The 27,889-nt window shown below is 36.9% G+C and overlaps 3 protein-coding genes and 1 pseudogene across 3 annotated transcripts; 1 reads left to right on the plus strand and 3 right to left on the minus strand.

The window, feature by feature from the left end:
- Window positions 1-135: 135 nt before the first annotated feature.
- On the minus strand, window positions 136-663 carry LOC141821018 (WUSCHEL-related homeobox 3-like). Its single transcript, XM_074708381.1, has one exon. It carries the CDS (start codon window positions 661-663, stop codon window positions 136-138), a length of 528 nt encoding a protein of 175 aa, XP_074564482.1.
- A 1,865-nt stretch (window positions 664-2,528) lies between these two features.
- On the plus strand, window positions 2,529-13,551 carry LOC141820937 (uncharacterized). Its single transcript, XM_074708301.1, has 19 exons — window positions 2,529-2,545; window positions 2,671-2,740; window positions 2,830-3,366; window positions 3,465-3,647; window positions 3,753-3,866; window positions 4,572-4,630; window positions 4,705-4,771; window positions 4,954-5,005; window positions 5,120-5,212; window positions 5,542-5,625; window positions 5,739-6,041; window positions 6,116-6,156; window positions 7,183-7,244; window positions 7,820-7,889; window positions 9,028-9,108; window positions 9,204-9,305; window positions 12,569-12,687; window positions 12,808-12,859; window positions 13,447-13,551. Exons 1-19 carry the CDS (start codon window positions 2,529-2,531, stop codon window positions 13,549-13,551), a joined length of 2,211 nt encoding a protein of 736 aa, XP_074564402.1.
- Window positions 13,552-15,533: 1,982 nt separating this feature from the next.
- LOC141820802 (putative serine/threonine-protein kinase PBL7) lies at window positions 15,534-18,524 on the minus strand. The gene is made up of 5 exons (XM_074708153.1): window positions 18,353-18,524; window positions 17,461-17,675; window positions 17,075-17,264; window positions 16,591-16,982; window positions 15,534-16,174 (listed from the first exon to the last, which is right to left on the minus strand). The coding sequence occupies exons 1-5, from the start codon at window positions 18,420-18,422 to the stop codon at window positions 15,857-15,859; spliced, it is 1,185 nt and encodes a 394-aa protein (XP_074564254.1). The 5' UTR covers window positions 18,423-18,524; the 3' UTR covers window positions 15,534-15,856.
- Window positions 18,525-21,925: 3,401 nt separating this feature from the next.
- On the minus strand, window positions 21,926-27,476 carry LOC141820907 (nuclear transcription factor Y subunit B-1-like; annotated as a pseudogene).
- Between the last annotated feature and the right edge of the window lie 413 nt (window positions 27,477-27,889).

Here is a 27,889-nt window from a genome sequence, read left to right on the forward strand (position 1 = left end):
ACATTATCAGATAATACAAGTCATTAACTATCTGGCTTAGCTTCTTCGATCACAGGAGCTCATGAAAGCTTGTACAAGGACGGGATCCCAATAACATACACTGAGATTTAACATCAAAATTGTACTTTTAATTAACTAGTTAATTGTTGCAGAGCAGGAGGACGAGGTGGCGCCTTCATCCTTCAGCCCGCCGCCGGTGCTCGTCGTAGGGAAGAGCTCGAGAGTCCGGAGAGCCCCATGACACGCCGGCGGTGAACTTTCGTCGTCTGCCTCTGGCATGGCCGTCCATTCCGCTTCCTGTGATGAACTAGCGTCCGATGATGAAGTAGTTAATTTTGCGACCCATTCGAGTAAAGGATGAAATGGGAAATATTTGACCTGAGGAGGAGGAGGAGGAGGAGGAGCAGAGTAGAGGAGCTGGTAGTGGCGGCCGATGAGCCTCCGGCGGAGCCTCTGCCGCTCCCTGGCCTTGTGGTTTTGGAACCAGTAGAAGACGTTCTTGCCCTCGATCCTGCCGAAGCAGGCGAGGTGGGCGGTGATTTGCTGGATCTGCGCCGCGTTCGGCGTCCTCGCCCCGTTCCTGTACATCTCCTCCAGTATCACCAGCTGCTCTGGCGTCGGGCACCACCTCGCAGACGAAGAACGCGACCAAGTCTGAGACATGACCGGTTTGTCCCTTCCCGGCTCCCACAGGTTCGGTTATTCTGGGCGACAAGCTATTTATAGAAAAAAACTAAAGGAGGCGAGGAAAAGCAACGACATGGAGCTAACGGCGCAGTTGCTTGAAATGGACGTAGCAGAAGTACTCAGCATGCACGGAACAACAATTCAATGCTTCTCCGCCGCGCATGAGAAGAAGGTGAGAGAAGGAATTGTACACATCACATCGATCGATCGATCTATCTAAAGAATGTCTAGCTAGAAACTAATTACGTAATGCAGTTTAATTTAATATTCCATCATCAATGGTGCGGTACGAGATACATAAATGCTCGATCAGAGATCAGAGGCATCAGAACAGAGCAAGCTTTGTCTGTACAGTACGCATGAGAAGTCACGTATCACAGCCAGAACTCAATCGCAATTTTCAAGCTCGTCGTTGCGTTTGGAATTAGTTGGGAGAGCTAGCGCTGGCGTTAGCACCGTACGTGAACAGTACGTGGACGAAATGGTTTGCGTCGATTGCATTCACCGGCTTCCATGCATGCATGGTGTCAGGGATCGAGCTGATAGATCAAGCGCTTGTTGGGCAGCGTTCGCCTGCCAGCTCTCAAATCTCTCATTAACCGTGCTCGCTGGTGATTACGACAGTCCATCAGTTGGTACGCAGAGAAGAAGAGAGGTTCGTTTAATTTATGGAGCGTGGAAAAGTCAACTGGGTAGCTTCGGTTGGACGTTTGGAAAGCCAGGAGAAGAGGAGAAGAGGAGAAGAGGAGAAGAGGAAGGTGCGAGAGCGAAGCAGAAGCAGAAGCAGAAGCAGAGGCAGGGCAGGAGGGCAGTGGCGGTGCGCAGGAGACGTGACATGTCTCCTCCCTCCGCGTATCATTCTCCTTTCCCGCACGACATCACTGCTACTGTCTCCCTCCTCCGTCCCCGATGCGAGCTGCCGCGCGCAGTACTTCATGGCTACTGCCTTTACGAAGAACTTCGAAAAGGCATCTCTGTTCTTGAATAATTAAAACAATTAATTTCTATTACTTTTTTATCTCAAAATACTAAATAAAAGGTAAGGAAAATTATTATTCTAAATTTAAATAGGAAAAATATTTTAAAAATTAACTTTTGAGTTATTTAGAAAGTTATCTACTTTTAAAATTAATCAACAATTAATGACCAGCGTAACTACTTTAATTCTAAATATTCAAAAGGATATAAATATAAACTGACACAACTTTTTTAGAAGTAATGTCTGTTTTCTATTAAATTATTCGTATTTTAGTTAAGTGAGAATTAATGTGATAACACAAACATTAAATTTTAAAATATTTTTTTCCATTTTTTGAAATTTTAATAATTTATTGTAATATTTTAAGAATAACAAAAATTAATTAAGAAATCAGATGAGACAAACCCAAACATAACTAATTCATACTCGTTAACCGACCCGCACGACCTGGCGTGGCTACCGGAGGTGCCCCCGCCGGAGGAGGGAGGCAGAGCAAGCGGGGCACGAAGGAGAAGGGGCCGTCCGGGTCCTCGCCGTCGACTCCAAGAGGTCAGTCGTCGTCATCGAATCCATCTCACCATGTCTCATTCTGGCATCCCCTTCCTCCCCGTGAACATCTGGTTTTGCTCAAAATAGAAGTTCGTTGATTCGTCCCATGTAGTTTTCATCGGCGGATAGATTTCCACTCTGTCATTTCAAAGATGCTGGCGCGTAGGTCTCCCTTGTCTGTCAATGGCGGTGCGATCTAGCATTTTCTGTCGCTGTGGTTGGTTGGATCATTGGATTGCCAGGGTTTTGGTCCCTGCGTCGGCTCTTATATAGACCCTCATTGTTTATCCTTATGTCCTGATGGTCTATCTTCATGGATGCGGATTCTAGGTAAAAATAGCTATGACTTTCCCACTGTTGAATACAAAACGTTAAATTTCTTGCATGTTGAAGCTTCAGCAAGATGATTTTGTCCTTTCTTAAATTGATTTGAAATGGTGCTGATGTGTGGCCAGGGATTTGTACGGGTTTCCGGTGAGGCCTCAATACTTGCAAAAACACCGTGACTATGTGAAGAAATACAAGGCAACGCATGGATTCATTCTACTTATTGGATTATATACTAGTATTTAATTGTTTTAGTAACAATTACGTGAATCTGGATGTTAATGCAGGAGGAGGAGGAAGAGAGAATCAAGAGATGGAAGGAATTCTTGGACAGACTTGAGGCCACTGCAGTGCCATCTAATGATTCTTTGGTAGAGGTTGAGCGTTCTTCTGCAGTGTTAAACGTTGAAGGAAGAAATGATAGTTATCACGAGGGTGCCTCACCAGAAATTGCCATAGAGACCAAGAGAGAAGGAACAACTCACAAAATCCAAAGATGGAGTCCATTAAGGTCATCATTAACTCCCATTGAGCAATTGATGAGTTATCGGGTGAAGAAGTGGAGTGTACCAACTAGCAATAGAAAAGCCGCTTGTACAAGTGGATACTGTCACACGCTGGATGAGAACAGGGATGTCTGTGGGCAAGTAGGAGGGGCATCTGAAGAATGGTCCACCAAAGAGTTTGATAATGTCGAGAGGCTGAAAATGCAAGAAGCACCACACATTGCTGATTTAGATTTGAAGGAAGTAGCTCATTTTCCCTGTATGGAAGAATTGGAAAGCCTGGTTCATGGAGGAGTGCCAATGGCTTTGAGAGGAGAGGTGCAAGCTGACCTCTGTTGGTGAACTTGTTTTTCTTTTCTTTTTTCCTAATTTCTAATTGGCATAAGTCCTTTTGCTTAAATTTGTCCTATATGTAGGTATGGCAAGTCTTTGCCAACACCAAGTTTCGTAGGATTGAGGGTTATTATGATAAATTACTAGAGGATGCTGAGAGTAGCAAAGTAAAAGAACACAAATCTAACAAATCCAATGACACTAACAAGACGTCAAACGCACCCAAAAGGCAAATTCCTGATAAATGGAGACAACAAATTGAGAAGGTTGTCCCGATAAAGAAACTTATACGCTAAATCTATTTTCTATTATTTTGCAAGAGTCATTCTCTTTATATAGAGCATTTGCCAACTTGGATTTTGAATTTGTAGGATTTGCCTAGGACGTTCCCAGGACACCCGGCTTTGAGTGAAGATGGAAGAAATTCTTTGAGATGTCTACTTTTGGCTTATGCTTGGTATAATCCTTCTGTTGGGTATTGTCAGGTAGGATTAGGATATATTTTAATTATTTTTTCTAGTTTTTTTCTTTCTAAATTATGCATATCAATAACTTTGAAGGTTGGTTCTTCTATTAATCAAGTGAGGAAATTGTCCTACACTCCTACTAATTTTTTATACCCAATCCATTAGTCCAATACTATATCTCATAATGGTAGTAGTTTCATCTAGGCTCTATATTTCTCAATTAGCCCACAACTTTTACTACTAATATAGGGATAAATTGGAAATTAACAATCTCCCTTATGTCAAAGCACAAAGTTCAAATCTTTTTTTTTGTGTTATGTGTCCGCTAAACCTAAGTCTATGGTCTCTCAAACCATTTAGCATGACCTGACTTTATGATTAAAAAAAATGCCTATTAACTTAACAAGAATGAATGGTAGGTTCAAATTTAATGATAGTGGGCTCATCTAGCCTTGTAGATTTCCTCAATTATCCAACAATTTACAATGTTAGACAAAATGTTCTGTATTAATGTAATAGAAAGCATGTTTTCTACATTGATCTGAGACATTTTCAATAGAATGAAAATTTTAGCTGATTTCCTTTATTTTTTACCTCTTCGATCTTCTCCATTAAGTTAGACACTTTTTAGCATTAATATTACAAATTAATTATGTTTCATAGAGAAAAATGCTTCTAACATCAAATACACTGCAACTTATGTTTGGAGCTCTCTATCTATAGGTCATGAACTTTTTTGCTGGCCTTTTACTTCTTCTAATGCCAGAGGAAAATGCATTCTGGTAGGTATTCATATTCAAGTAGCTTGAAACTGTCTGGATTTGTTTTACTTGCAACTTCTAATGGTTATTCTCAGGACTTTAGCCAGTATAATTGATGGCTATTTTGATGGATATTATTCCAAGGAGATGTTTGATTCTCAGGTGGTAATCCATACTTAGCATTTACCTTTTTGATCTCATATTTTAGCATCCCAGTTTTAGGATGTTAACTAGAAAAGTGAAACTGGTGTTGATTTTTTACATGCCTGAATGAAGAAGAATGACAATATAAAAATACTACTGTTAAACTTTACATATCCAAATGAAGTCTTCTTTTGCTTCAGGTAGACCAACTTGTTCTTGAAGATCTAGTTCGTGAAAAACTCCCAGCATTGGGTGTGTTCTTTTTCTTGTGCATTAATGTTATCCTATGTTTCTAACACCTGTGAATCTAATAATCGACATGACTGTTAAAAATGGTTTGATGAGGTTCTAGAATTCTAATTGCAGTTAATCATCTTGAGCACTTGGGAGTGCAGGTAGCATGGATCACAGGACCTTGGTTCTTATCAGTCTTTGTAAATATACTTCCATGGGAAAGTGGTCAGTTTTTCTCCTTCCAGCTATTTATATAAGAAACTTATTATCTATATTAGCACACAATCAGTTTCTTTCTACACTCCGTTTCCTTTCAATCAACCTTTGTGTCTTTGTTTCTCTTTCTCCCTTGCCTTTAAGCTTACAGCAGCTCACCGTTTTATATCAGTAAACATTTTCTGCCATGTCCTGGCTTTATTAACACATTTGCTGGTGCTTCCTGAAATATTGGATACTTTCTTCAGTTATTTCAAACCTGTTACCACGCTGATATATTAAAGCTCTATATTATTATGTTAAAAAGAGATTGCTGAATGCTAGTGTCTTTTTTCCAGTGCTCCGAGTTTGGGATGTACTGATTTTTGATGGAAATAGAGTTATGCTTTTCCGGACAACACTTGCTTTGATGGATTTATATGGTACTGGGTAAATGGCTATTGATTCATTCTCTTCTCCACTATTTTTGTTGGGGTACTTATAAAATGGTCCTTATGTTGTATATTGATATTCAAAGTATGATTGTGATGCATAGGCACTGCACTGGAGACAACAAAAGATGCTGGGGAGGCAATTACTTTGTTACAAACCCTTGTGGGTTCTACCTTCGATAGCAGCCAACTTATCGCAAAGGCTTGCTTGTGTTATCAAACAGTAAATGAAGAGAAACTGGAGCATTTAAGAAGAAAGCACAGGGCTGGTGTTATAGCTGTTATGGAGGAAAGGTCCAAAGGACTTCATTCTTGGAAAGACTCCTTCAGTCCAACATCTAAGTTGTTGAACTTTAATTATGACTCAGAGCTATTATACACAGCAACCAATTCAACAGCTGAATCAGGTATTTCAAAATCCACATAGATTTGTATCCATCAATTTCTTGGTCAGCTGAAGGATATGTTGGTAGCTTAACAGGCGGTGAGCAATTGGATACTCTACCTGATCTCCAAGAACAGGTAGTTTGTAATTAACTCTAGCATGTATTTGTATCAAATGCCATAATAAAACCAAATTATTTTGAGTGTTGAATCTAGGTACACCATGTCCATGTGATAAAGAATCCTTTACTTTATGAAATATTTATAACGAATTAAAAAGATATATGAATTTAAAAGATAAAGAATTAAAGATGATCACAAAACTTGTGAGAAATCAGTGCTTATGCATGTCCCTTAGTAAGAAATTACATTCTAACATACTAGAGTCAGATTATGGTTGGGTTTTTTGAAAGATTAAATTAACTGCTCGAGTTTTATTCCAATTATACAAAGTTAGATTATGGACTGTAAAGCATGAATATTGACCTTGTTACAAAATAATGATTTTTTTTTGAAACTGTATAAAAATAAGATACACTATTCAACAGAACTGGTTCCATAAATGTGAAAAATATATCTATAAGGGCAGTACTCCTGTCTAAGTTCTGGGCAAAACCAAATAAGGTTGGAAGTAACTAGTAGTTCGAGACTTGGTAATTTTATACTAAAATATGTCATTCTATACTTACCATGCATAGATCAACCTTTGGTGCATTTCATGCAAATATTTTCCTAATGACGATGCACATTTCTTCATTAGATTAGAAACATGCAACAAATTTTTTATGAGAATGGGATTTATATGATATGAGCATATTCAGAGGCAACCAATAGATTTTTTAAGGAGAACATAGAAGAGGAAAATCAATTCGAGCGGAAGTGAAGATTGCAGAAGATGGAGGAAGACCAAAAAAATATTTAATTATTTGAATATTACTGCAGATACATACTTTCATAGAAAGCTTATTGGAGTGAAAAGATTCGTGTAACCAACTCTAAATAGATGGGGCAAACACAGCTTGATTCACAAGTTATCCCATCTCATTCATTTTTGTATTTTTTAGCTTTAACTATTCCCAATGTTTCAAGTCAATGTGGGCATGTTTCAAGTCATTGTAGTTGTTTCTTTGCTATGCCAAGTTATGCATTTATATCCTTTAATAGGTAACATTTTTGAAGGTTGAGTTATGCAGATTGCTGGAGGAGAAACAATCAGCTCTTTTAAGGTTTGTTAAAATGGCCTCGCTTTTACTAAAAATGTAGACCATTATTTATGGATTTATAAACGTTCTTTGTCACTTGGTAGCTATTTTAATTGCTTTATTCCAGCCAAATGCTTATTTGACTAGAATCACTGTCACCCCCTGAGCACTTGAGATAAGGTGCATAGGTTGGGGTTATAAGACAAGTCCTTCATCTCCAAATTTGAAACATTTGCTAAAGCATTTCCTGACACAAGACTCTACCAGGATGATTCAATTTATAGTCTCAATATAAATAGAAGGCTATAATAGTAGAAAATAAGGGAACCTAACAAATTATTTAGGCTGGTTCTATGCCACAAAAGTGTGAATAATATGTATTATCTTTAACTGTGAACATTTTTTACTGGATTCTCAGATTTTAGTAAATATGTTGCTTATGTATTTTATCCTTCTTCTTTATTCAGGCCTTATCCTGCACATTTTTCTATGTTGTGACTTGTGATTGATACAATGTCATTTTCAATATCCATTATTCTATATTTTCCATTCTGACTATGTTATTTTGAATATCAATTGCTGTTTCTTAATTTTGCTAGAGCTGAAGAGTTTGAAACGGCACTAATGGAAACAATTAGGCAGGACAATAGGCGCCTTCTTAGCGTCAAGGTATTTTTAAAAATGCTTTAAAATATAAACACACTTATTTTCTGAAAATAAGGTTAGGCTTTGTTTTCCATCTCTCTCTGACAAAAGATGGTTGAAGATCATTGACATTGAAATGCTGTATTCATTTTTATACACATTGCAACTTATGCCAGTGGGCTTGTTCTAGTTGCAGTAATAATATCATGCTGTGGGCTTTTTCTTTCAGAAGAAACATTACAAACCTCCTTCAGAGAATGCCACTGATGAAGACTCTAATGCCTTCTTTCCTTTCCGAATTGTTGCAAAATACGTGTAGGCACAAGTAGAGAGAACCTGCCAATCTCCAGTCTTTGGAAGAAACTTTGGAAATAACAATGTAGAATTTCCTACATCTTTCTAGTATCTTCTACATATAGTTCTTGCAGACACAGAACTGCACTGACAATTAACACAACTGCATTAACTCCAATTAATAAGTTCAAAGCCTAGCTTGCTACTTAGTTTGTTTGTCACTTCCCATGTGAAAAACGTTGATAATCTTTGAGTTCATCCTGCTTTTGTTGGTTCATGCTGGCTGGAATTGCAGAGGTGTGCTGCTACTGCTGGACTATGTTGGCTGGAATTGCAGAGGATAAAACAATGACTCTGGCCACTATGTGCCTTCAACAAGATCTGAATTAGGCATCAGGACTTCGTTGAGCTTTGCCAATATTTGGCTCAAAGTATTTTTAGCAGTTGTTCTGTGACCTAATTTTGCTGATTGTGTTACTATATCCTTATAAAAAAATGATAAATCTCAGTCAGTCTCATGGACTCAATCCCTGGGGGTGGCCGGCCTACTATATCCTTATAAAATATGCCACTGAGTACATTTATTTGCTATAATTTTAATATGTATTGCAATTGTTAAATTATTAATCATATGAGATTTTTCTTAAATTAATAATATCAAATATTTTTCTTTTTGTCAATATGTAACTTTTAGAAACAATATCAGATAATTAATAATGCCATACTATATAATTATAAAATCTTATAAGAGTTACATATGGTTCTGATAAATGTTATCAAATTGTTAGGAATATTTTGTTACATAATAAATACTATTCAATTGCATTAATTTTAGTAATCAAAGAAAGGGATGTTACTTATTGCACAGGTTGAGAAGCTAGAGCGAGAGGCTTCTGAATTGCGACAAACTACAATGACAAAACAACAGAAAGAGAATGCCATGCAACAGGTGTAATTTTCCTGCATGATTATCCTTTCTCATTATTAGGTTTTGTATTAACATCACTTGTACCAGAATATTCTCACATTTATGAACTACCTTAGGTTTTGCGGAGGCTGGAGCAGGAACGGAAAGTGACTGAAGATGCTCGCATACTAGCTGAACAAGCTGCCGCTGCCCAGAAATATGCAACCCATATGCTTCAGGTTTCAACTTCCTCAACTCACAGCTGATTCCTCCTTAATGATACTCTTGTATGTTTTTGTTTCATGATCTTCCACATTTTTATATTTGCAATTTAGATAATGGAAGGATAGTATGAAATTACATCTTGTTTCAGGCAGTACTTGCCAAAAAAAATGCCATCTACTTAATAATGTCATATACAAAAGTGTGTTTTCTTACTCAAGCATAGGAAGCTTCTTTTCAGGACAAAAATATATGGCTTGTCAAAGAACTTTACACAACAAGCTGATTATGTATGCACAGTTGGTTATCTCTGTGTCTGAATCAAGATGGACTTGCAGTAACACGGTTGGGAACAAGTCTTTCTACCATATAGGCAGATCAGAATGCTAGATTAGGAATCAACCAGAAAGTGCTTTTAAAATTTTAAAATATAAAATGTATAAATGGAGAAAATATGGAATAAATGTCTGTACAAAATATTCCTAGTTTGCCATAGTACCAGAGATAGATACATTTATTTGTAGATAAAGAGAATGATGCACAAATATTATGGTCAACTAGGGATAAGTAAGAACTCAATCAAATTCGAAACTAAGAAAATGATTGTATTTGTAGATTAAATAAAATTTAACATAGTACTGTAGAAAGAGATCTGCTCAAATCCTAGGGTAATTGTAAATTTATGATTCCTAAATTACCTGTAAACATGGTAAATATTTTGATGTGGAAGAGTAAATTGATACAATTCCCAGATAGACTTATTCAAATAACCCCTTTAAAATAGTATCCTTTAGAATATGCTATTAGATTTGTTATTAATTTAGATAAGGTCATTAGATTTATTAATATTTATCCTTTGGATAGGTTATTAGATTTATTAATAATTTTTATATTGATTTGGTATCACTGTATGGTTATGTATAGAGTCATTATATAATCTTTTGGGGGATGAGTAATGAAATGATTTAATTAAATAATCAATTTACTTTGGTTATTGGAGGTTGATCCCCTCGAAGTGATCATTATTGGAGGTTGATCCCCTCAAAGTGATCATCTCATCCCCTTTCTTTCATTCTTTTCTCCGATTTCCCACGAGATAGGACGTGAGTTCCTATCAACTTGGTATCAAAGCAAGGTTCAATTCCATCATCATCATCGCATAGTTCCGAGCATTAGATTCTTCAACACCTCAAGTCCACGTCCATTATCAAGTCCATGGTCTTAACTCCACTCCAACATGATGACAGGAGGATCTCAACTTGACATCAAATGGGTCATAAAATTTGAAGCTAAGTATGAGACAAAACTAGAAAAATTAGAAAAAATTATAGCATCCTTGGTTAAAATAATAAAAGAATTGAAGGATCATTTAGATGATGACAGCTCAAGCACACCAATCAAAGGGAAACAAATCAGAAATCTCAGCAACAACAAGATAGTTGTAAAGACAGTTTGCATGAGGAATTAAACTTTGATAGTAATAAGGAGAATTCGCCTATCACAATCATTGTGACACCCATAATTGAAGTCATTGCATCTACAACAATCTCTACTTCCATCGTACAAAAGAACAAAGAAATAATACATTGTCATCATCAACAACACCAAGCATTATATTATCATAACTCCATGAGGACCCAACGCAAGGCTAAGTGAAGGAAAATAATGTATTGGCATGCACATAAACTTTCAACAAAGACCCAAAACAATAGACTTCTTCATCAAAGGAATTTTTTAGACTTAAGAAAGAATCATAAAAGGTCATTTGTCTTCGTCAAAAGGAGATTTCAATTGGTGCATAATAAGAAGCTGTTTTATACAAATCATCGAAAGAAAAAGTAGAAGAAAAAGATCAACCTTGAAGACAAGATTGTTTTGAAGGACGGTGGAATGATACAATCCCCATATAAACTTATTCAAATAACAACTTCAAAATATTATCCTTTAGAATATGCTATTAGATTTATTATTAATTTAGATAAGGTCATTAGATTTATTAATATTTATCCTTTGAATAGGTTATTAGATTTATTAATAATTTTTATATTGATTTGATATTATTGTTTGGTTATATATTATTGTTTGGTTATACATAGAGTCATTATGTAATCTTTTGGGGGACAAGTAATGAAGTAATTTAATTAAGTAATCAATTTACTTTGGTTATTGGAGGTTGATCCCTTCAAAGTGATCATTATTGGAGGCCGATCCCCCTGAAGTGATCATCTTATTCCCTTTCTTTTATTCTTTTTTCCGATTTCCCATGAGATAGGACGCGGGTTCCTATCACAAATGACACAATCAGTTCAATTTTTAAAATTTTTATGCTAGAGTGTTTTTTGAAGTCTTCTACTAAGAACATTTTATAGTCATTTCTTTCTTTCTTCTTCCTTAATCTTCCAAGTAATTTTCATTATGGTTATTTAGGGTATAAGGTTATTGGGGTTATTTGGAGTATTAGGATTATTTAGGTAGAAGGGTTATTTAGGTGTGAGGGTTATTTGGGGTTTTAGGGTTTTTGGGTAAAAGGAAGGAAATATCTTGAAGCTAAAATCAAGAATCATACTGTTCTTAGTGAGATAAATAAAGGTGAAATTGTTAATCATCTGCTCTAAATTATTTCATAATATTTCGATCCATTGACAATAGGAGTGTTGGATCTCATCGTTCGGTACTCGTTTTAAAGTTTGGTTCCGAGTTGGCTATCGGTTCTTGATTGGACATGGGGGTTTGAAAAATAATTTATACCAGCTTCTTTGTCGGTGCATTAGGCTAATAGTTATCACGTAGACAAACTGAGAATACTATACTTTGACCGCGCGAGTAATAATTATCATGTGAGACAAAGTGAATTAATTTGTCTCATTTGTCGAAGCATAAGGGGTTAGTGATTATTTAATGTTTGATTATTTGGTGATACATTAATTTTACTGTATCGGTTCCGAGTTGGCTATCGGTTCTTGATTGGACATGGGGGTTTGAAAAATAATTTATACCAGCTTCTTTGTCGGTGCATTAGGTTAATAGTTATCACATAGACAAACTGAGAATACTATACTTTGACCGCGCGAGTAATAATTATCATGTGAGGCAAAGTGAATTAATTTGTCTCATTTGTCGAAGCATAAGGGGTTATTGATTATTTAATGTTTGATTATTTGGTGATACATTAATTTTACTGTATTGATTGAAGCATGATAATGCAAGTTTATATCATATCAGGTTCAATTTGTTGTAATTTTTTTACTGATCTGTTCTATTGATTCCTGTGCACATAAAGGAGAAATACGAAGAAACCATCGCAGCACTATCAGAAATGGAGAAAAGGGCTATTAATGCAGAGAGAATGCTGGAGTCCACATTGCAAAGCCAGTCAAGCCCAACTACATCTTCCCCAAGGTATATTCTTAGGATCTATATCTTGTGTCTCTACCTTTCTTTGATGGCATTGCTATCTACTTCAATTGATTGTTTTTGTTTTATGACCAATCAAGTATTGTTTCATATTGTTCTTACCAGGATATTGGGATTGCTTTCAAGACCATTTGGAAGCTGGCTTGACAAGAATAAGGTAATCGTAGGAAACTGTTTAAAAGAAATTCCTTCATCATGCAAAAATGTTTCTTTCTGCTTGCTTAGATTCTACTGTCCTAGTAAAAACTTCAAGTTATGTTTCTGAGTGTATTTACCCTGGAATGTAAATCTGTAAATTTTTCTTTCATTATCTGCCAACTCGCATCTAATGGTAATTCTCCTTTGAATGTACATGGTTTCCATGTTCTCTATGCCTCTATCATTTATCCATCTATTGATGATAATCTTTATCTATCTGAATTAAGCTTTAAAATTTTGAGTTGTGATGGAATTTCAATTTATGATCTGAACGATACAGTTTCGATAACGCATCGTACCGATGCAATTTCGATACTTTTTTAATATAAAATATATTAATTAAAAAAATATTTTTATTAGTATTTGATTATTATAAATATTTTTTAAAATAATTATCATGTAAAAATAGTCCGTTTCGGATGCACATGTCGGTACCCCAATCTACAATGTGAACTCTATTTCGATTTTTGCTTGCGATGCTCAACATGGACACGCAAAATGCATCTTGCTTAGTTGTGTGATTGGTTTTATTTCGCATTTCTTCAGGGTAAGCCGGAAATGTCCAGTGAAGGTAAAATCTCATCTGTTGCTTCACCGAAGATCTCCGCAGACTACAGAACTAAGAATGATCTACAGCAACCAGACAAATGACAGATACTGGTTGAGTAGAACCGTAACCAATACCTAATGTTCATTCACAGGATAATTTATCCATTCTTGTACTAAAACCTATTCAGTGAGAAACAGCTTGGCTACCTTACATCAATGTCTTTTGTCAGATCCAAAAAAAAAAAAAAATCTGAAAAACGTAATGTGCAGCATGGTCCATGAACAATGTACTGCAGTGGCAATTATTGCAGGTATGTGTTGGGGAAAAGGACAAAAATATTTCCAACTCTTGTAGTTATGTTGTGAGAGAAGATTGATGCATGGTCCACAAAAATGAAAAGCAAGGATGTGATGATTTTGCCCTGAAGCCTCCTGTCTCGGTCAAGTAACTCCAGGTAAATCTTCCTTGATCTCCAATCTGGTAGTGAACTTGTTTTTTCCAGGAAAAAGGGCAACCTACAGAGCACAGTGCCATGTTGAAAGGTGAAGTCTAGTGTGGAAAACACTTTCATTTTCTTCTCTCCTAGAAGGCAATTTGCTTTAACAGACATCTTGGTGATGACTGCATGAGTAGTCATATGATGTCTGTTCAAGGCCTCCTTGTTCTCTGTCTAATAATGGACAGGGCTGGAGCCAAGTGTTTTGAAATTACGATTGACATGGTAACATTTAGTTCCTAGTTTAACTGATTTAACATTTAGTAGCCACTTTCTTTGACAGTGACTAATGATCAAGTGGGGTAATCAGTAATGACACCAATGAGCTATGCTTAGTTGAAAAGGGCACACATTATGATAACCTCATTTTAATCGTTTTGCTACTCTAATTTTTAGACACTGTTGGATGTATTTATACATCAGATACACTTTTTTTTTGTAATTTGTTCTGTTGTCTGATGGAGTAGGACAGTGGCTCACGCCCTTTGTATTTATACATCAGATACCTTTAAGCTTAAATTTGCAAGCATTTTAAAGTTTTACAATAAAAATTTATTTGAAAAACTAGTAACCCTTTTTCCTTGTGTTCCTCCATTGGAGAATCTATTAATGTAGAATGTTTGGCTCAGACAGAAAACACTATGGGGGGCTGCAGATCGCAGCACATTAAATTCCCCCCCTTTAATCATGTATCATTACATCTGCTGCAGTAGGTTTTGGAATCTCCTTCATCTTGTGGTACCACAAACAAATAATTGAAGATGCACCACCAAGTCAAAAGATTGAAGTTGTCAGTCCATGATTTTGTCATTCATGTTCCGACCGGACCCAACCTAACCTAACCCAACCGGTTCAATTATCGGAAAAACAATTAGCTAATGACACTTAGATAAATACATCTATTCTTTTTTCTGCTAGTCCATGACTTAGTGTGGGTGTGCTGCAGGTGGAGCTTTGTCTCTTGTTCTCGTGCACTGATATCATGCCAGGGGAGATCGCCAGGTAATTCAAATTCAATCTTCAATTTCACATAAATTTCTTCTGCCTACTGGCAAAGTGAACAATGCAATTTAAATACAGTTGTGTATTTAAAAGAGTGAACAGCAGGGACCTTGTCCAATTAGTGTGAAAAACACAGCTTAATTGGTTGATCCAGCAGCTCAGCTTCAACACACATAACTGCATGATCCTGTTTTCCATCGTGAGACAGACATGCATGAGCTCGACTGCGCGACACCTCGAGTTGGTAGAATTGTATCCATAGATCAAGTACCACAAAGACCTGCTACATGTGTAGTGGGAAGGAAATGAGAGCGACAAAGGTGTAAAGAAGCTGGGACCAGAGGAGGAGCTGGCTCATTACCTGTGGGCTGCTTCTCTTGAGAATGCTGTGATCAGACACCATTCATGAATGCAGCAATTGCTAGGTTGGCAAAATAGTAGGACATGGCCTTGCTGGCTCAGCTGCTGCATCCTCTTGCTGTCCTTTCTCCTGGCCAAGCCCCTGCATGTCATTCTGTCCAATAAAACATACCCTAATATGAAGAACAAGGTTTAGAGTAGTCATTTTTACCATTACAAATGAGAAACATTTCAAAAGTAATCTAGATATTATAATATATGATGTCTAACACTGGACTTAGATACAAGGGCTAGAAACAACATATACAACCATGAGGAAAATAAATAAACAAAGATCTGATTCCGTTGACCGAAGAAGGATCTGGTTCCCGTTGGTTTACGCAGCAATTGTAGCAAGCTCATTAACCGTATGCCAAAATGATGGTGTAACTTTAACCATGAACACATGGTGGTAGGACTTTTCTCAGTCTGGACATGGCACTGTTCTGGAGGTGATTGATCTTGCAATGAGATCAGTATCGACTCTTAAGGTGATCTATCCGGTGATTTCACTTTGATGCTCTGGATCGATCTCTTTCTGATCCATTGTGTGGTCTTTTATCTATGTCCAATCTTGTCTGAGGTGATCCTGGAGCTGCCCATTGGGAGGAGGTCTGGTTTTGGATCTTGGGGTTGTAAGATTGTGAAGCTAGGTAGGTGAGGGCTGTGACAACATCAGCTATCAGAGGCCTCATGCTAGGCTGCTCTTGCAAACACATTGCTGCCACGGCTAGCGCCTGGTATAAGCCTCGGACCGGGTAGTGTCCCAGAAGCATTGGATCAGCCATCTGAGCAAATTTCCTCCTGTCTCTGAACAGTGGTCGTGCCTGTAACCATAGAATATATGCTGATTCAAGGAAAAACAATATGATTCAAGCGACAATCGACTTTGTACAAGAACAACGAAAATTTTTCCTCCGTAGTAAGAATCATGTTCGTCTTAAGCTAGACAGTTACGAATAATCATAATGGCAAGCACCTCAAGCTGGGTTTGAACTAATTGGGATAGGATCAATTCATTAACTGGATACTGGACAATATCAGAAGGTCCTAATCTAACCCAACTAGAACAAAGAGTAAATGCACCGAAAATAGTGTAATGAGTCATGAAAATGATGCTGAAAATAAATAAATTGAACAGCACAATCTGGAACAGAAAACCTTTATGTTCCTGCATCTATTTTCTATTTTTGAACTTCAGATGTAGATATAGGAGATTAGATTATCATGCTTATATGCTTACCCATGCAACAAGATTGTGCTCCCCTGCAGCTCTAGAATTGTCAATAGCCCGTCTCCCCGTGATAACCTCTAAAAGAACGACTCCAAAGCTATAAACATCAGACTTTAGTGTCAATTGTCCAGTCATTGCATATTCAGGAGCACAATACCCATAGGTGCCCATCACTCTTGTTGACACATGAGTGTTATCGCCAACAGGGCCTAGCTTTGCCAAGCCAAAATCTGATAACTTGGGATTATAATCCTCATCAAGAAGGATATTGGAGCATTTTAAATCTCGATAAATTACAGGAGGACTTGCAGTATCATGCAAATACTCTAATCCTTTTGCCGCACCTGCAGCTATTTTCATTCTAGTGTTCCAATCAAGCCACTTCTTATCTGGAGAAGGATCTGTTGCATTGCATTGCATTCGCATGAGCAGAGCAATCGTGAGTCCAAATAAATAAAAATACGAGAAATGTTATGATCATGCCACAACGAACCGTGAAGATGATCTTCCAAGGATCCTAATGCCATGTATTCATAAACCAGAAGCCTTTGATCTCCATCAGCACAATATCCAATAAGATTAACAAGATTAGGGTGGTGAAGAAGACTTAACATCAGAACTTCGACGAGAAATTCCCTGTTCCCTTGTAAGCCATTGCGATCGAGCTGCTTTATAGCAACAACCTGACAGAAGAAGACAAAATTTTCCATTATCAACTTTATATAGCAACACCAAATCTGAAATGCTAAATAATTTCAATAAAAGACATGATACTAGATACCATTTCGAGTTACAATTATTCATCCATCACTAGCAAGATCAGAAGCTTCAACAGTAGATCATAAATAAATAACAAACCATGAGTTAAGATGAACTGACCTGGTTGCTACTTTCCAATCTTCCTTTATAAACTCGACCAAATCCACCTTCCCCCAAGAGGCAATCAGCTCTAAAATTCCTAGTTGCAGCAGCCAATTCGCGAAACGTAAGCGTCTGAGCGGCGATCCTCCCGGAAGTACTGCTGGAGATCTGTTTTTCCTTCAGTGAGCTTTGTTTCTTCAAGTCTGCAGATGATGATTTTGATTCCAACTTTTCTGATACAAATCCAAGCAAAAAGGTTATGACAGCCACGCTTACACTTTGGCATTCAACAAGAGAATCCATAGCTTGGAACCAGTACTAAATCTAGAGGTGTTCTGGGTTTCAAGGAATACCAGTAGAAAAACCATGTTACATTTGGGATACATGTGAAAACACTGTTCAATGAAGTCCAGATGTGGACACAATCTGTTTCAAATAACACTTGTTGCAGATCAAACAAACAAAGGGGAAAAATCGTTGATCGAAATAGCAACCAAAATACAAAGGTTAATCTGGTAGTTCAAAGGTATGACAACCATCGACTGCTCGATCGGTATCCTTTTCGCTCCCGAATCGCTTGCCTGCCGCCGCTCGTAATATCATTCAAATGGAAGCCGCAGCAGTAGCCCACCCACCCGACCCACCTCAAAATCTAGCATCGATCCATTTTCCAAACACCAACCGGAAGAACAACGTCGCAGATCGGCGAATCGAGCAGTAAAAAAACCCAAAACTTTCCGCCGGAAATCCAACTCCCCCGATCAAAATCCACTTGTCCCATCAGAAAAGAAACAGACAGAAGAAATCGTCGACCATAACGATCTTCAACTAGCCACTCAGAAGCAAAAAAAAAAAAAAAAGGAAAAAAAAGGGGCCACCTTGCGGCCGAGAAATCCCGATGGAAGATTACCTGACGCTGGTGAGATCTGGTCCTTCCCGTCGTTCTTCGGGGGTCTGGTGCAGGGAAAGCAACCTCCCATCGCTCGCCCACCGAACTCTTCTCTGGTTTCTCCTGCCGAGCACTGCACTCGCCCGTTAAGCAGGATGAAGTAAAGAAGGAAAAGGAAAGTTTTCGGACTGCGTTACAGAGAGAGAGAGAGCAGATTAAAGCAGGAGTGACGCCGTGTATTTATAGGACAGCAACTTTAATTTAGTCAAACAATTTCTTTTTAATGAGAAAATTATATATATATATATATTTAAAAAAGTGGTAATTATTGAAAATTGTTTTAAAGATTGGATTTTTAGACGTCTTTTTAGGTTTATTATGTTCTTGGAACAAATTTCAATTTAGCTCTCCATAATGTATATTTTCTTACATAATAGTGCCAATATAATTTGGCTCGAGGATAATTTAAAATTTTCTTAGGAACATCTAGAAATAAATAAACAAAGGCGCAATTATGCACGTTTTTGTAGAGAAATTGTGATGTGTGTTGTGTTCTTGAGAAGATGAATATAGATTGGTATGGGTGTTATGAGGTGGTCTCATATTATGGGTGTTATGAGGTGGTCGGATCCACCTCGAAAAAATCAAGAACGGTCTAAGCAGGTGACATGTCAGACAGAAGGTTGACTTTTCATGCCCGGAGTCGGTGACCTCAATCCGATGCATAGAACGATCAGGATCCAAATTCCGACCTTTCCGAAAAAACCAACTCCCACACAGTGGCTTCTCCCGAAGCTCACTACTGACCACTCTGTCGAGTCTACCCGACTCGGTGCCATCCCACCATACTCCACCCACATACGAGCCCAATGCAGCTCAGGTCGAGGTCTACCGCCTGACCTAACAAATAGGTTCTACTTGGGACAGCCAATCTGTTTCAAGGTTCGAATCTATACCTGACTCAGAGCTCTGATCCTGAAACTACTTGGTCACGGGCTGCCTGGACAAACCCCTGGAGATCTGACTCAATGATTAGGCCTCATACCCCCAGCTTGGCCCTCTTCCCATTGGTACTTCACTCGAACCCAAGTGGTCGAGCTCCGCTCAAGGGGCCGACTTTTCCACCAATTAGTCCCCTCAAACCCCTGGTCATCTGACTCCTGCCTAACACTAGATTGATTCCTCTCATTTTCATCAGTCAGTCAAATCGCTGCCAAAATGTTATAAATAATTATAACATACTCCCCTACTTTTGTTGTCCTATATCATAATATGATGCTGAATGATACGACTTCTGGCTATTATGATAATTATGAAACATTTTCCTCACTCGGATGGGACATTTCTTCTGGCAAGATCTCCATGTACGGATGTTCTCCTTAATTAAGGATACGACAAGTCTTTGTCATTCTTTCACCCTCGCCTATATAACTCTCATTCTTCACGTCTACAAGGTATGCACACACATCAAAAAAAAAAACCTCTTCAATTCAGTCCTTCTTCCTTCCTTAACTGGTGACTGATTTTGAGTGTCGGAGTGGTCAAGCCAGGACACCCTTAGTCTTCCTTCTCATTGTCTCGGTGTTTGCAGGATTTCAGAGCTCGGTGTATTTTCCTCCTCGAGCAGTGAACCCTGATACTGAATGGTCGATGACGTGTCCAAGATGCGATCTCAACAGGAACATAGATATTAACTAACTATTTGGAATGGTTATAGAATATTTAATTTTAGATTAATTAATTGTTAAGATATGATAAATTTTAATAAATTGATTATACAATTTTAAAGGACAATTAACTAAAATTAATGTGTTTCTATTGAAAAATATTTTTAAAAAACACACTCCTATATTATGTTTTTATTAAAAATCATTCGTACCCTTGATTACGTAGTATAAGAGACGTTTTAGTGTGATGGTGAATTGATCTCTCAAAAATGCTCGATATAAGTATATGTGCTCGGTTTATCATAATGTCATTTATCACAATAATCTTTGTTACATTTGTCATCATCCTCATAGAGCATGAACTAGCAAAGGTAGAACAAACCAAAGTCGAGCCCACTCGTCATACTTAAGATGGCGTTGGTAGAGACGACAACGATGATGGGACCCAAATGATCTTTCTTTCAACAACTAAATAAGTTTTATTTAGTTGACAAAATGAAGAGTCAATAAAATAACAAAGGTCAAATTGATAATAATACGTGTATATTAATATATATATAAATTTGATATGTTACACATCGACTGTAAGCAGTAATATAATCTTTTTTTTTTTAAGATTTAAGATATAGTGTTTAAAATTCAAAATTCAAAATTTAAATTAAATTAAATTAAAAACAATTATACTAGATACTCATGGTATGTATAACATATAATTATATATATATATATATATATATAATCTAAAACATAAAAGCCATTAATAGTGAAATAGAAGATAGAATTAATGTCAACTTTGTTAACTCTGTGGGGGCAATGATCATTGAAGATGTCTACCATCATGCATCTTTGCTTAGCTAGAAAACATGCATCATTATATTATTATTATTTCTATTATTAAAAAAGGTGTAAGTGATAGTGATAGCTTTGCTTTAAAGGAAGCTGCATGGCAAAAGATAAAACCATAATTGAGAGCACATTTTGCCCATAAACTTGGACTTTGTTATATATCCTTATCACAATGGCAATGTATTTTTCTTATATCTAATTAGGATATATTTGAAAGTCTATTAAATAGGTTTAATATATTCATTTTTCTAGATCAAATAACTATTCTATTTATAAAAAAAAAAAATTCCCTACTAAAAGAGAAGAGAGATCGAGTGTAGCAACACTTACGAGAACTTATTGCATTTTGGAGGGTAGCAACACTTCAAACTTGCCACGTCTCAAACACTTTTATGGTGCTCGTTTTTCACAAGTGGTAATTACTAAGTTTGGACTTTTCTGCGATTACAATCGGACCAAATCTTTTTAATAAATGTATATAAATTAATTAATTAATAAGGCCCATTTTTTAAGGCTCATTCTTTGCCTTAAAATCTTTATTGACTTGCTAAATGAGCCGCTACCACTTTTTTTTCGACTAGATCGCGTTGACCCACAGAATCTAAATCCGGTGGAAAGTTTTGCTGACGCCGATTAGATCGATTTGACTTTTTGTTTATGAGTCAGCGTCAAAATTCAGTCGACCATTTTATGTTCCTCCTCCTTCCCTCGAGATCTCTCTCGTTGCATACACACAAGAAAATTGGGAGATTAAATTTAAAGAACTAAAAACAAATTAAAAGAAGAAAAGACTACTGTACAGGGAGGAAGATGTTAAAGGAGAGAGTTACGGGAGTGGAGAGGAGATTTCGAGGAACGATTAAATTTTGAAGAGAAGATATTTAAAATTATAAATATTGACAAAACTGGAATTATATTATAAATTTTTTAATACTTTAATTTCCCGAGACATACGAGTCTTAAGCTTTAATATAAAAGTGCCTCAAGCAAGCAAAGACAAACAAATAAAATACGTTAACTAAAAAAAAAACAAAAATAACAGGTCTGTCTTAAGTGAAATGGGATCGGTAATTACACCAGATCAGTAGTTGGAATTATGGAAAACTAGCAATCTACAAAAATAAACAATTTGCACCAAATGAAAAGGGAAAAAGAAAAAAGAAAAGAGGAAATGGCACTGCTAAATTCAAGAACAATGACAGCATGAAGAAATACTTCTTACGTTGCAGGACGAACCTGTATTTACAAAGGCAGCGGGATGGATTAGTTATACCAGCAAAATTTCATTGACAGAGTGGAATCAGTCAGCACTGCGATAAATTCAGATATGAAAGGGGAAACACAATAGAAAAAGCTGGTATTTTGAGCTTAAATATTGAGCTATCATCAAACTAAATTACCTGCTACTTTAATAAATTGAGCTCTCTAGTTTTAACACTTTTCTCTCCCTCTTCATGTTTATGTTCCTGCCTTTATGTTTAACCAATCTCCTGTTCTATCCACACAAGTAAATAAGCCACTATTCATATTTGTAGTCAATATTTAAAAAAAAACATTAATTATTTTCCGACATTAGTTATTGTCCCTCCTTATCTTTCCTTAGATAACTTGTCGTAACACTAGACACTATTCCTAGACTGAATTGATGCTTGATTGGTCTCTCTATCAGCTTTCCATCCGTCTCCATAAAATAAATTTGACCGAGTGGCCAACATGATAGACAATGTTTGTTGGTGTTAAAAACCATGATTTAATTATACGATTTGGCAAACATGATAGACCACCAATCTCTTGTACTTTGCCAGACCAAATTCAATGTAAATTCCGAAAAAAAGAAAAACATAAGAAGAAGGATAGACATTGATATATTCAACACAAAAATTTCACGTGTACTTTAAGCAACGCTACCGTTCAAACTGCTAGATCCTAACTCTTGACTAATAATTTATGTAGAGAAGCTGAGGCATTATATTATCAAAAATCAGAGAATACAAAAAATGAAGCAAAGAAAGCCTTCGTCGAGGCATAAAGCTCTACGCCAACAATTGGTATAAGTTGTGAGGCAATCCCTTGAACACATTTACTGGAACAGTAGAGAACAAGCAACGGTAACAGCCACTGTGTAGTCTTATTTTTAACACAAATTTTAAGAAAATAAAACAGAATCTGGCCAAAAAAAAAAAAAGTATACTTAAACGCTCCATTTGAGCATTAATCACAAAATAAATAACTTCAAATGTTAAGTGAACGTCATCATGTAAAAATTCAGCAAACTTACCTGGAAGAAGTATCTCCTAGAATGTAAACAGATGATATTGAAAGTCAGAGGTCGCCATTATAGAACTACAATGTGGAGATAAAAAGAAACATTAATTTTACTGTCTAAAGAAAGTTCTGTATGTGCCATAATATTACATGTGCAAAATGAGTAGTATATTGTCAACTAGGTGCTTCCAAGTATCATACAACTGAATTTGATACTTCAGACTTCCAATATTATCTTGCTCAAGTGGAATTTTTTTTGTGCAATCTACCAAGACACACCCTTTATAATTGACAATGATCAAAAGGAACCCCTATAATTTTCTTTTATAAACAATAGGCCATCTTCCCATAATACCCTTAATTACAAGGCATAAGTTATCTTACAAAATAGCTTCCCATTATATTTTTCAATATGTAATCTCTTTTAGGCATAAGAAAGTATCACATCTAATGGGAAATGACCAAAAGTCACCCACATTACAAAATTACCAAAAGGCACACCCCCATAAATATGCTTGGGCAAAAGTCAAAAGGGTGCCCCTTCTTTTTCAAATCATCAAGAGGCGCCCCACTTTGATTTTTTTATTCAAAGGATGATTCATCCTACTATTCAACCATATATAATTATCCAACTGCTCTCGAATACTGCTATCTCCCACCTAAATCTTGAGCCGGTCGGGCACAGTGTAGCAACTTCAGTTTTATAGTTGTTCAAAAATTCATGTTATAGCAACTACGAAACTGTTGCACCATAGCTGCTATAACATGCTCAACCGGTTCAGAAATTAGGCGAGAGATAATTGTACAGTACCGAAGGGGTAATTGAGTAATTGTACACGGCCAAACAGTGAGGTGAGGCACCCTTTTGATAAAAAAATTAAAGTGGGATGCCCCTTTGATGATTTGGGAAAAAAACACCTTGATTTTTGCCCAATATGTTATTACCAAAAGCATCTTTCTTCACAAAATACCTTAAATTACATGGCATATGTGATTTTACAAAACAAGTTGCAATTAAATTTTTTATTAAAATAAGCTCTTTTAAGCATATAAAAGTATCAATATTCTAGTTATAATATTTAGAAGGCACCCATGGTCAAAATGTTAGCTTGAGTTGATTTACAAATCAAATTGCAGACCTAATTTGAAGTTTCCCTACATGATGATATTGTTCCATTTCAATTGAATGTTAGTCACTCCAAGGAGGGCAAGGATGAGGAGGAAGAGGTGGACAAAGGCAAAGGAAAAGGAGGAAGAGGTGCAAACAAAGGCAAAGGAAGAGGCTTACTTTAAAGAAGTCTCATTGTGGAACACTAGTCTTGCTTCATCATTCGTGGTCACTCACAAATGAAGAAAGGAGGTTCTAGCAACCATGTCTAGTGCCTTCTCGTGGGTTAGTCAGCGGGGAACAAAAGATTTCACCCATGCCAAAAAACAATGACTTACACTTTAAAAATCAATATAGAATGGCTTTTAGGTAAGCTCACATAAGAAATTGTAGGCTAATGCAAGGAGTTCATAAGGCTTTTAAGTAAGTGAACTTATAATTAACTTGGTCTCGAGCATTTTGGACCTATGCTTGTGCCTATAAAGTTAACAGTGGTTGTCTCACTTAGACATGTTGTTATAGCTCGTATCTAGGTAGTCCAAGGATTATACTTGGTAAGGTGTTCAAATTGGAAAAGGGATATATGTGGTGATGGAGCCATCTTAGCTGGGCCTCATATGCGTCAACAAAGGATTTCAAGCCTTGATGAGGACATCAAATTTGAAATGGGGAAATTATGACATTCTTAGCTAGTCTCACAAGGAAAGTTGTCGAGTAATGAGGGAGTTTAGTGAGATTAGATACTTATACCACCACCAAGTTAAAACCAAGCATTTTGCACCAAGGGTTTATCATATTAGATTATACTTCAGTTCTTTAATTTGTGCAAGTTTAACATAAGGCCATAATTCATTTATTTGTTTTTTCTTGTGGTAATAGTAAATTTCTTCTAGTATTCTTTACAAAGCTAAATGGTCCTTGGATATTATGAATAGAGAACAAAAAATCATAAAATTTCAGCCACTACACCTACTTTACCATCATTTGGTTGCCAGTGACAATGAAACATCACTTAGCTAATAAGATTAGTTGGAAGGACTTTGATAAAATACGGAACATCATTGTTCCAACCATAAGATTTTGAAGTGGCTATGGTACACAATAAAAAAAATCATATGCATGAAGCTAAATGTTGTCCTGTTGAATTTATCGCCAATAAGGCTGCTGAGGAAATTTGTTCCTGTTATGTTGCTGATGTTGTTAGAATAATGTGGAATAAAGACCACTATACGTATAGGTAACCTAAATAATTAGGATCTTACATGTGAAAATTATTATCAAACTAATTAAACCTAAAGAAAAATATGTGAAAAATATTTTAATATAATACTAATTTTTAACTGTTGACCAAGACAACTAACCAAGTAAATTAAGTCAACACAAAACCAAGAGGAACTGGGCAATTCGAACAAACAAAAACTGTACAAAACGTGCTCAAAAAATTACCTAGGCAATCAGCAATCTAATAAATTTGGTCAATTAAAACAAAGAAAAACAAACAAACTTGTCAAATAGCAAGAAAAATAGCGAACCTAAAGCTAGTGATGGTAGTGCTTCTAGATCATGCATACAGAACAATTCATTTATTTGTCAAAACTTGAATGAGTTGAATTTAAATATATGATCTACCATGTAATGGTTCCTGTACTTTCCATAGACCAAGTTTGCAGAAAGATAATTTTACAATCTTATCGCATTACTATGACCAAATACCAATACCCAATTTTCCAAATAAAGTGAATTATAACATTTGAGAATGATACTGTATATAGAAAAATGTATATCGTCACAAAATTAAGAACAAAAAATCTGAGGGATCAAGCATCCATCCAGATTGTTGTGAAAGATGATAAATAGAGGTATGGACAAACACCAAATGCCACTATGCCTAACAACAAAACAAATATTAGTTAGCAATTTTTCAGATCAAAATTGTCATTTATTCCCCATGAAATGAAAACTAGCGAAAATGAACAACTTCAATTTTCACCCCATAGATTTAACTCCCTTAGTTGATGGCTATGTGCATATCATCTATTAACCAGGGAGGTCAGAAAGCAAAGAAAATAGTTGAAAAAGAAACTAGACCAAATAAAAAACAGTGTAAATTGCATACCAATGATCAAGAAATTACAAAGGATTCTAATTCTAATTGACCCTGTATATGATATTATAAGTTAGAGTTTCATGTATTTGGAAGGAGAATACCTGAGGATTCACGTAATTCATACCCTGTGCAAGAGAATTTTGTTGATGAACCTAGTTATACCGTATTAAAAAATGACAACAATTAAAAATCGATCCTGTTAACAAGCAGAGTAGAAGAATCATTGAACATGGTACCTGGTATTCCCCTGGTGTGGTTGTGCCAGGATGAGATCCCCCCATTTCTCTCCTTGCAGTCCCATCTCCACCCTGGGCAGAAAATCAAACCTATGTATCCTCATTCAAACTTCAAAGCGTTAGCGGCTAAAGGTAGCAAAATAGAGGGATCAGATAATTACCTCCAACTACAACAACAGCATTAGCGTCGATAAAATCCATCCAAATCGGTAGATGAAAAAAAACAAGGGTCAGAGTGCATGATTAAGATCATCGCGTAGAATATAAACATACTTCACGGTATTTCTGCAGGTACAACTTCAGCGGCTCGATGTAGTCCTCAAACCCTAGCGTCGCCATCGACCAAAGCAGATCGTCCCCATTGATCGTCTTCCGCTTCTCCTTCTGGCAACGATCGCTCGCCCTTCCGTCATCAACACCCTCCAATTTGATCAGCAAACTAACAACGGAACGAAAACTACGAATGAGAGGAGATGGCCATCGATCTCACTCGCTGGTGACGAAGCTGATGAACTCCGAGACGCACTCCTGCATCGTCTCCTTGGCGTCCTTGGCGACCTTGGCGTTGGCGGGGAGGCCCTTCTTCATGATCCGAATGATGTTGGCGATGGGGAGGAAGCGATCCTGCTCCCTCACACTGCCGCTGCCGCCGCTTTCGTGGCTTCCGGCTCCATCCACCGTGCTGGACGAAGAAGCCTCCGCCATCCGCCACCGCCCCCCTGCCGGAACCCTAGAAACATTGCGAAGATCACGGAAGGCGAACCCTAGATCGCGAGCGGAGAACGAAGGAGGCAGCGCGACGGATCGTTACCTTTGATTTGATTCGTATTTGGCGCGCGGCGAGGAATTATTGATTTGTTTTTTTTTTCGGTTCGGAGATCGAACGCTGGAGAAGCGGGGGAGGAGGAGGAAGCGATGCGGGATGACGAGCGATGAAAACGACGAATCCTCTTTCCAGACTTCTATTTATAGCCGCATTTTGCAGACCTCTGATTGGCTCCACGACTGCTTCAAACTAATGCACTCTATCCACATTCATGGTTCAATCGAGTCCAGTTGAGTCCAGTTGAGTCGAGTCGAGTGAGTCGAGTGAGTTAAATCAAGTTTAACTTTAAATTTTAAATCGAGTGGATCGGATTGGCTAAACCTAATTTTAAAAACAACAATGATACATTATATGTAACATAAAATTCAATATGACACATTCTATGTAGTGAATTCTACATTCATACAGTGAGATTTATATCCATGCAATTGAGTATATGATATTGAATTTCATGTTACATTTTTTATAGCAATCATTTAAAAATAAAAAAAGAAAGTAAATAT

This window comes from Curcuma longa, unplaced genomic scaffold (genome assembly GCF_044706935.1).
Source record: "Curcuma longa cultivar G26 ecotype Majalengka, Jawa Barat unplaced genomic scaffold, ITB_CL_G26_1.1 utg8573_np1212_1322966_RagTag, whole genome shotgun sequence".
Classification (NCBI taxonomy): domain Eukaryota; kingdom Viridiplantae; phylum Streptophyta; class Magnoliopsida; order Zingiberales; family Zingiberaceae; genus Curcuma; species Curcuma longa.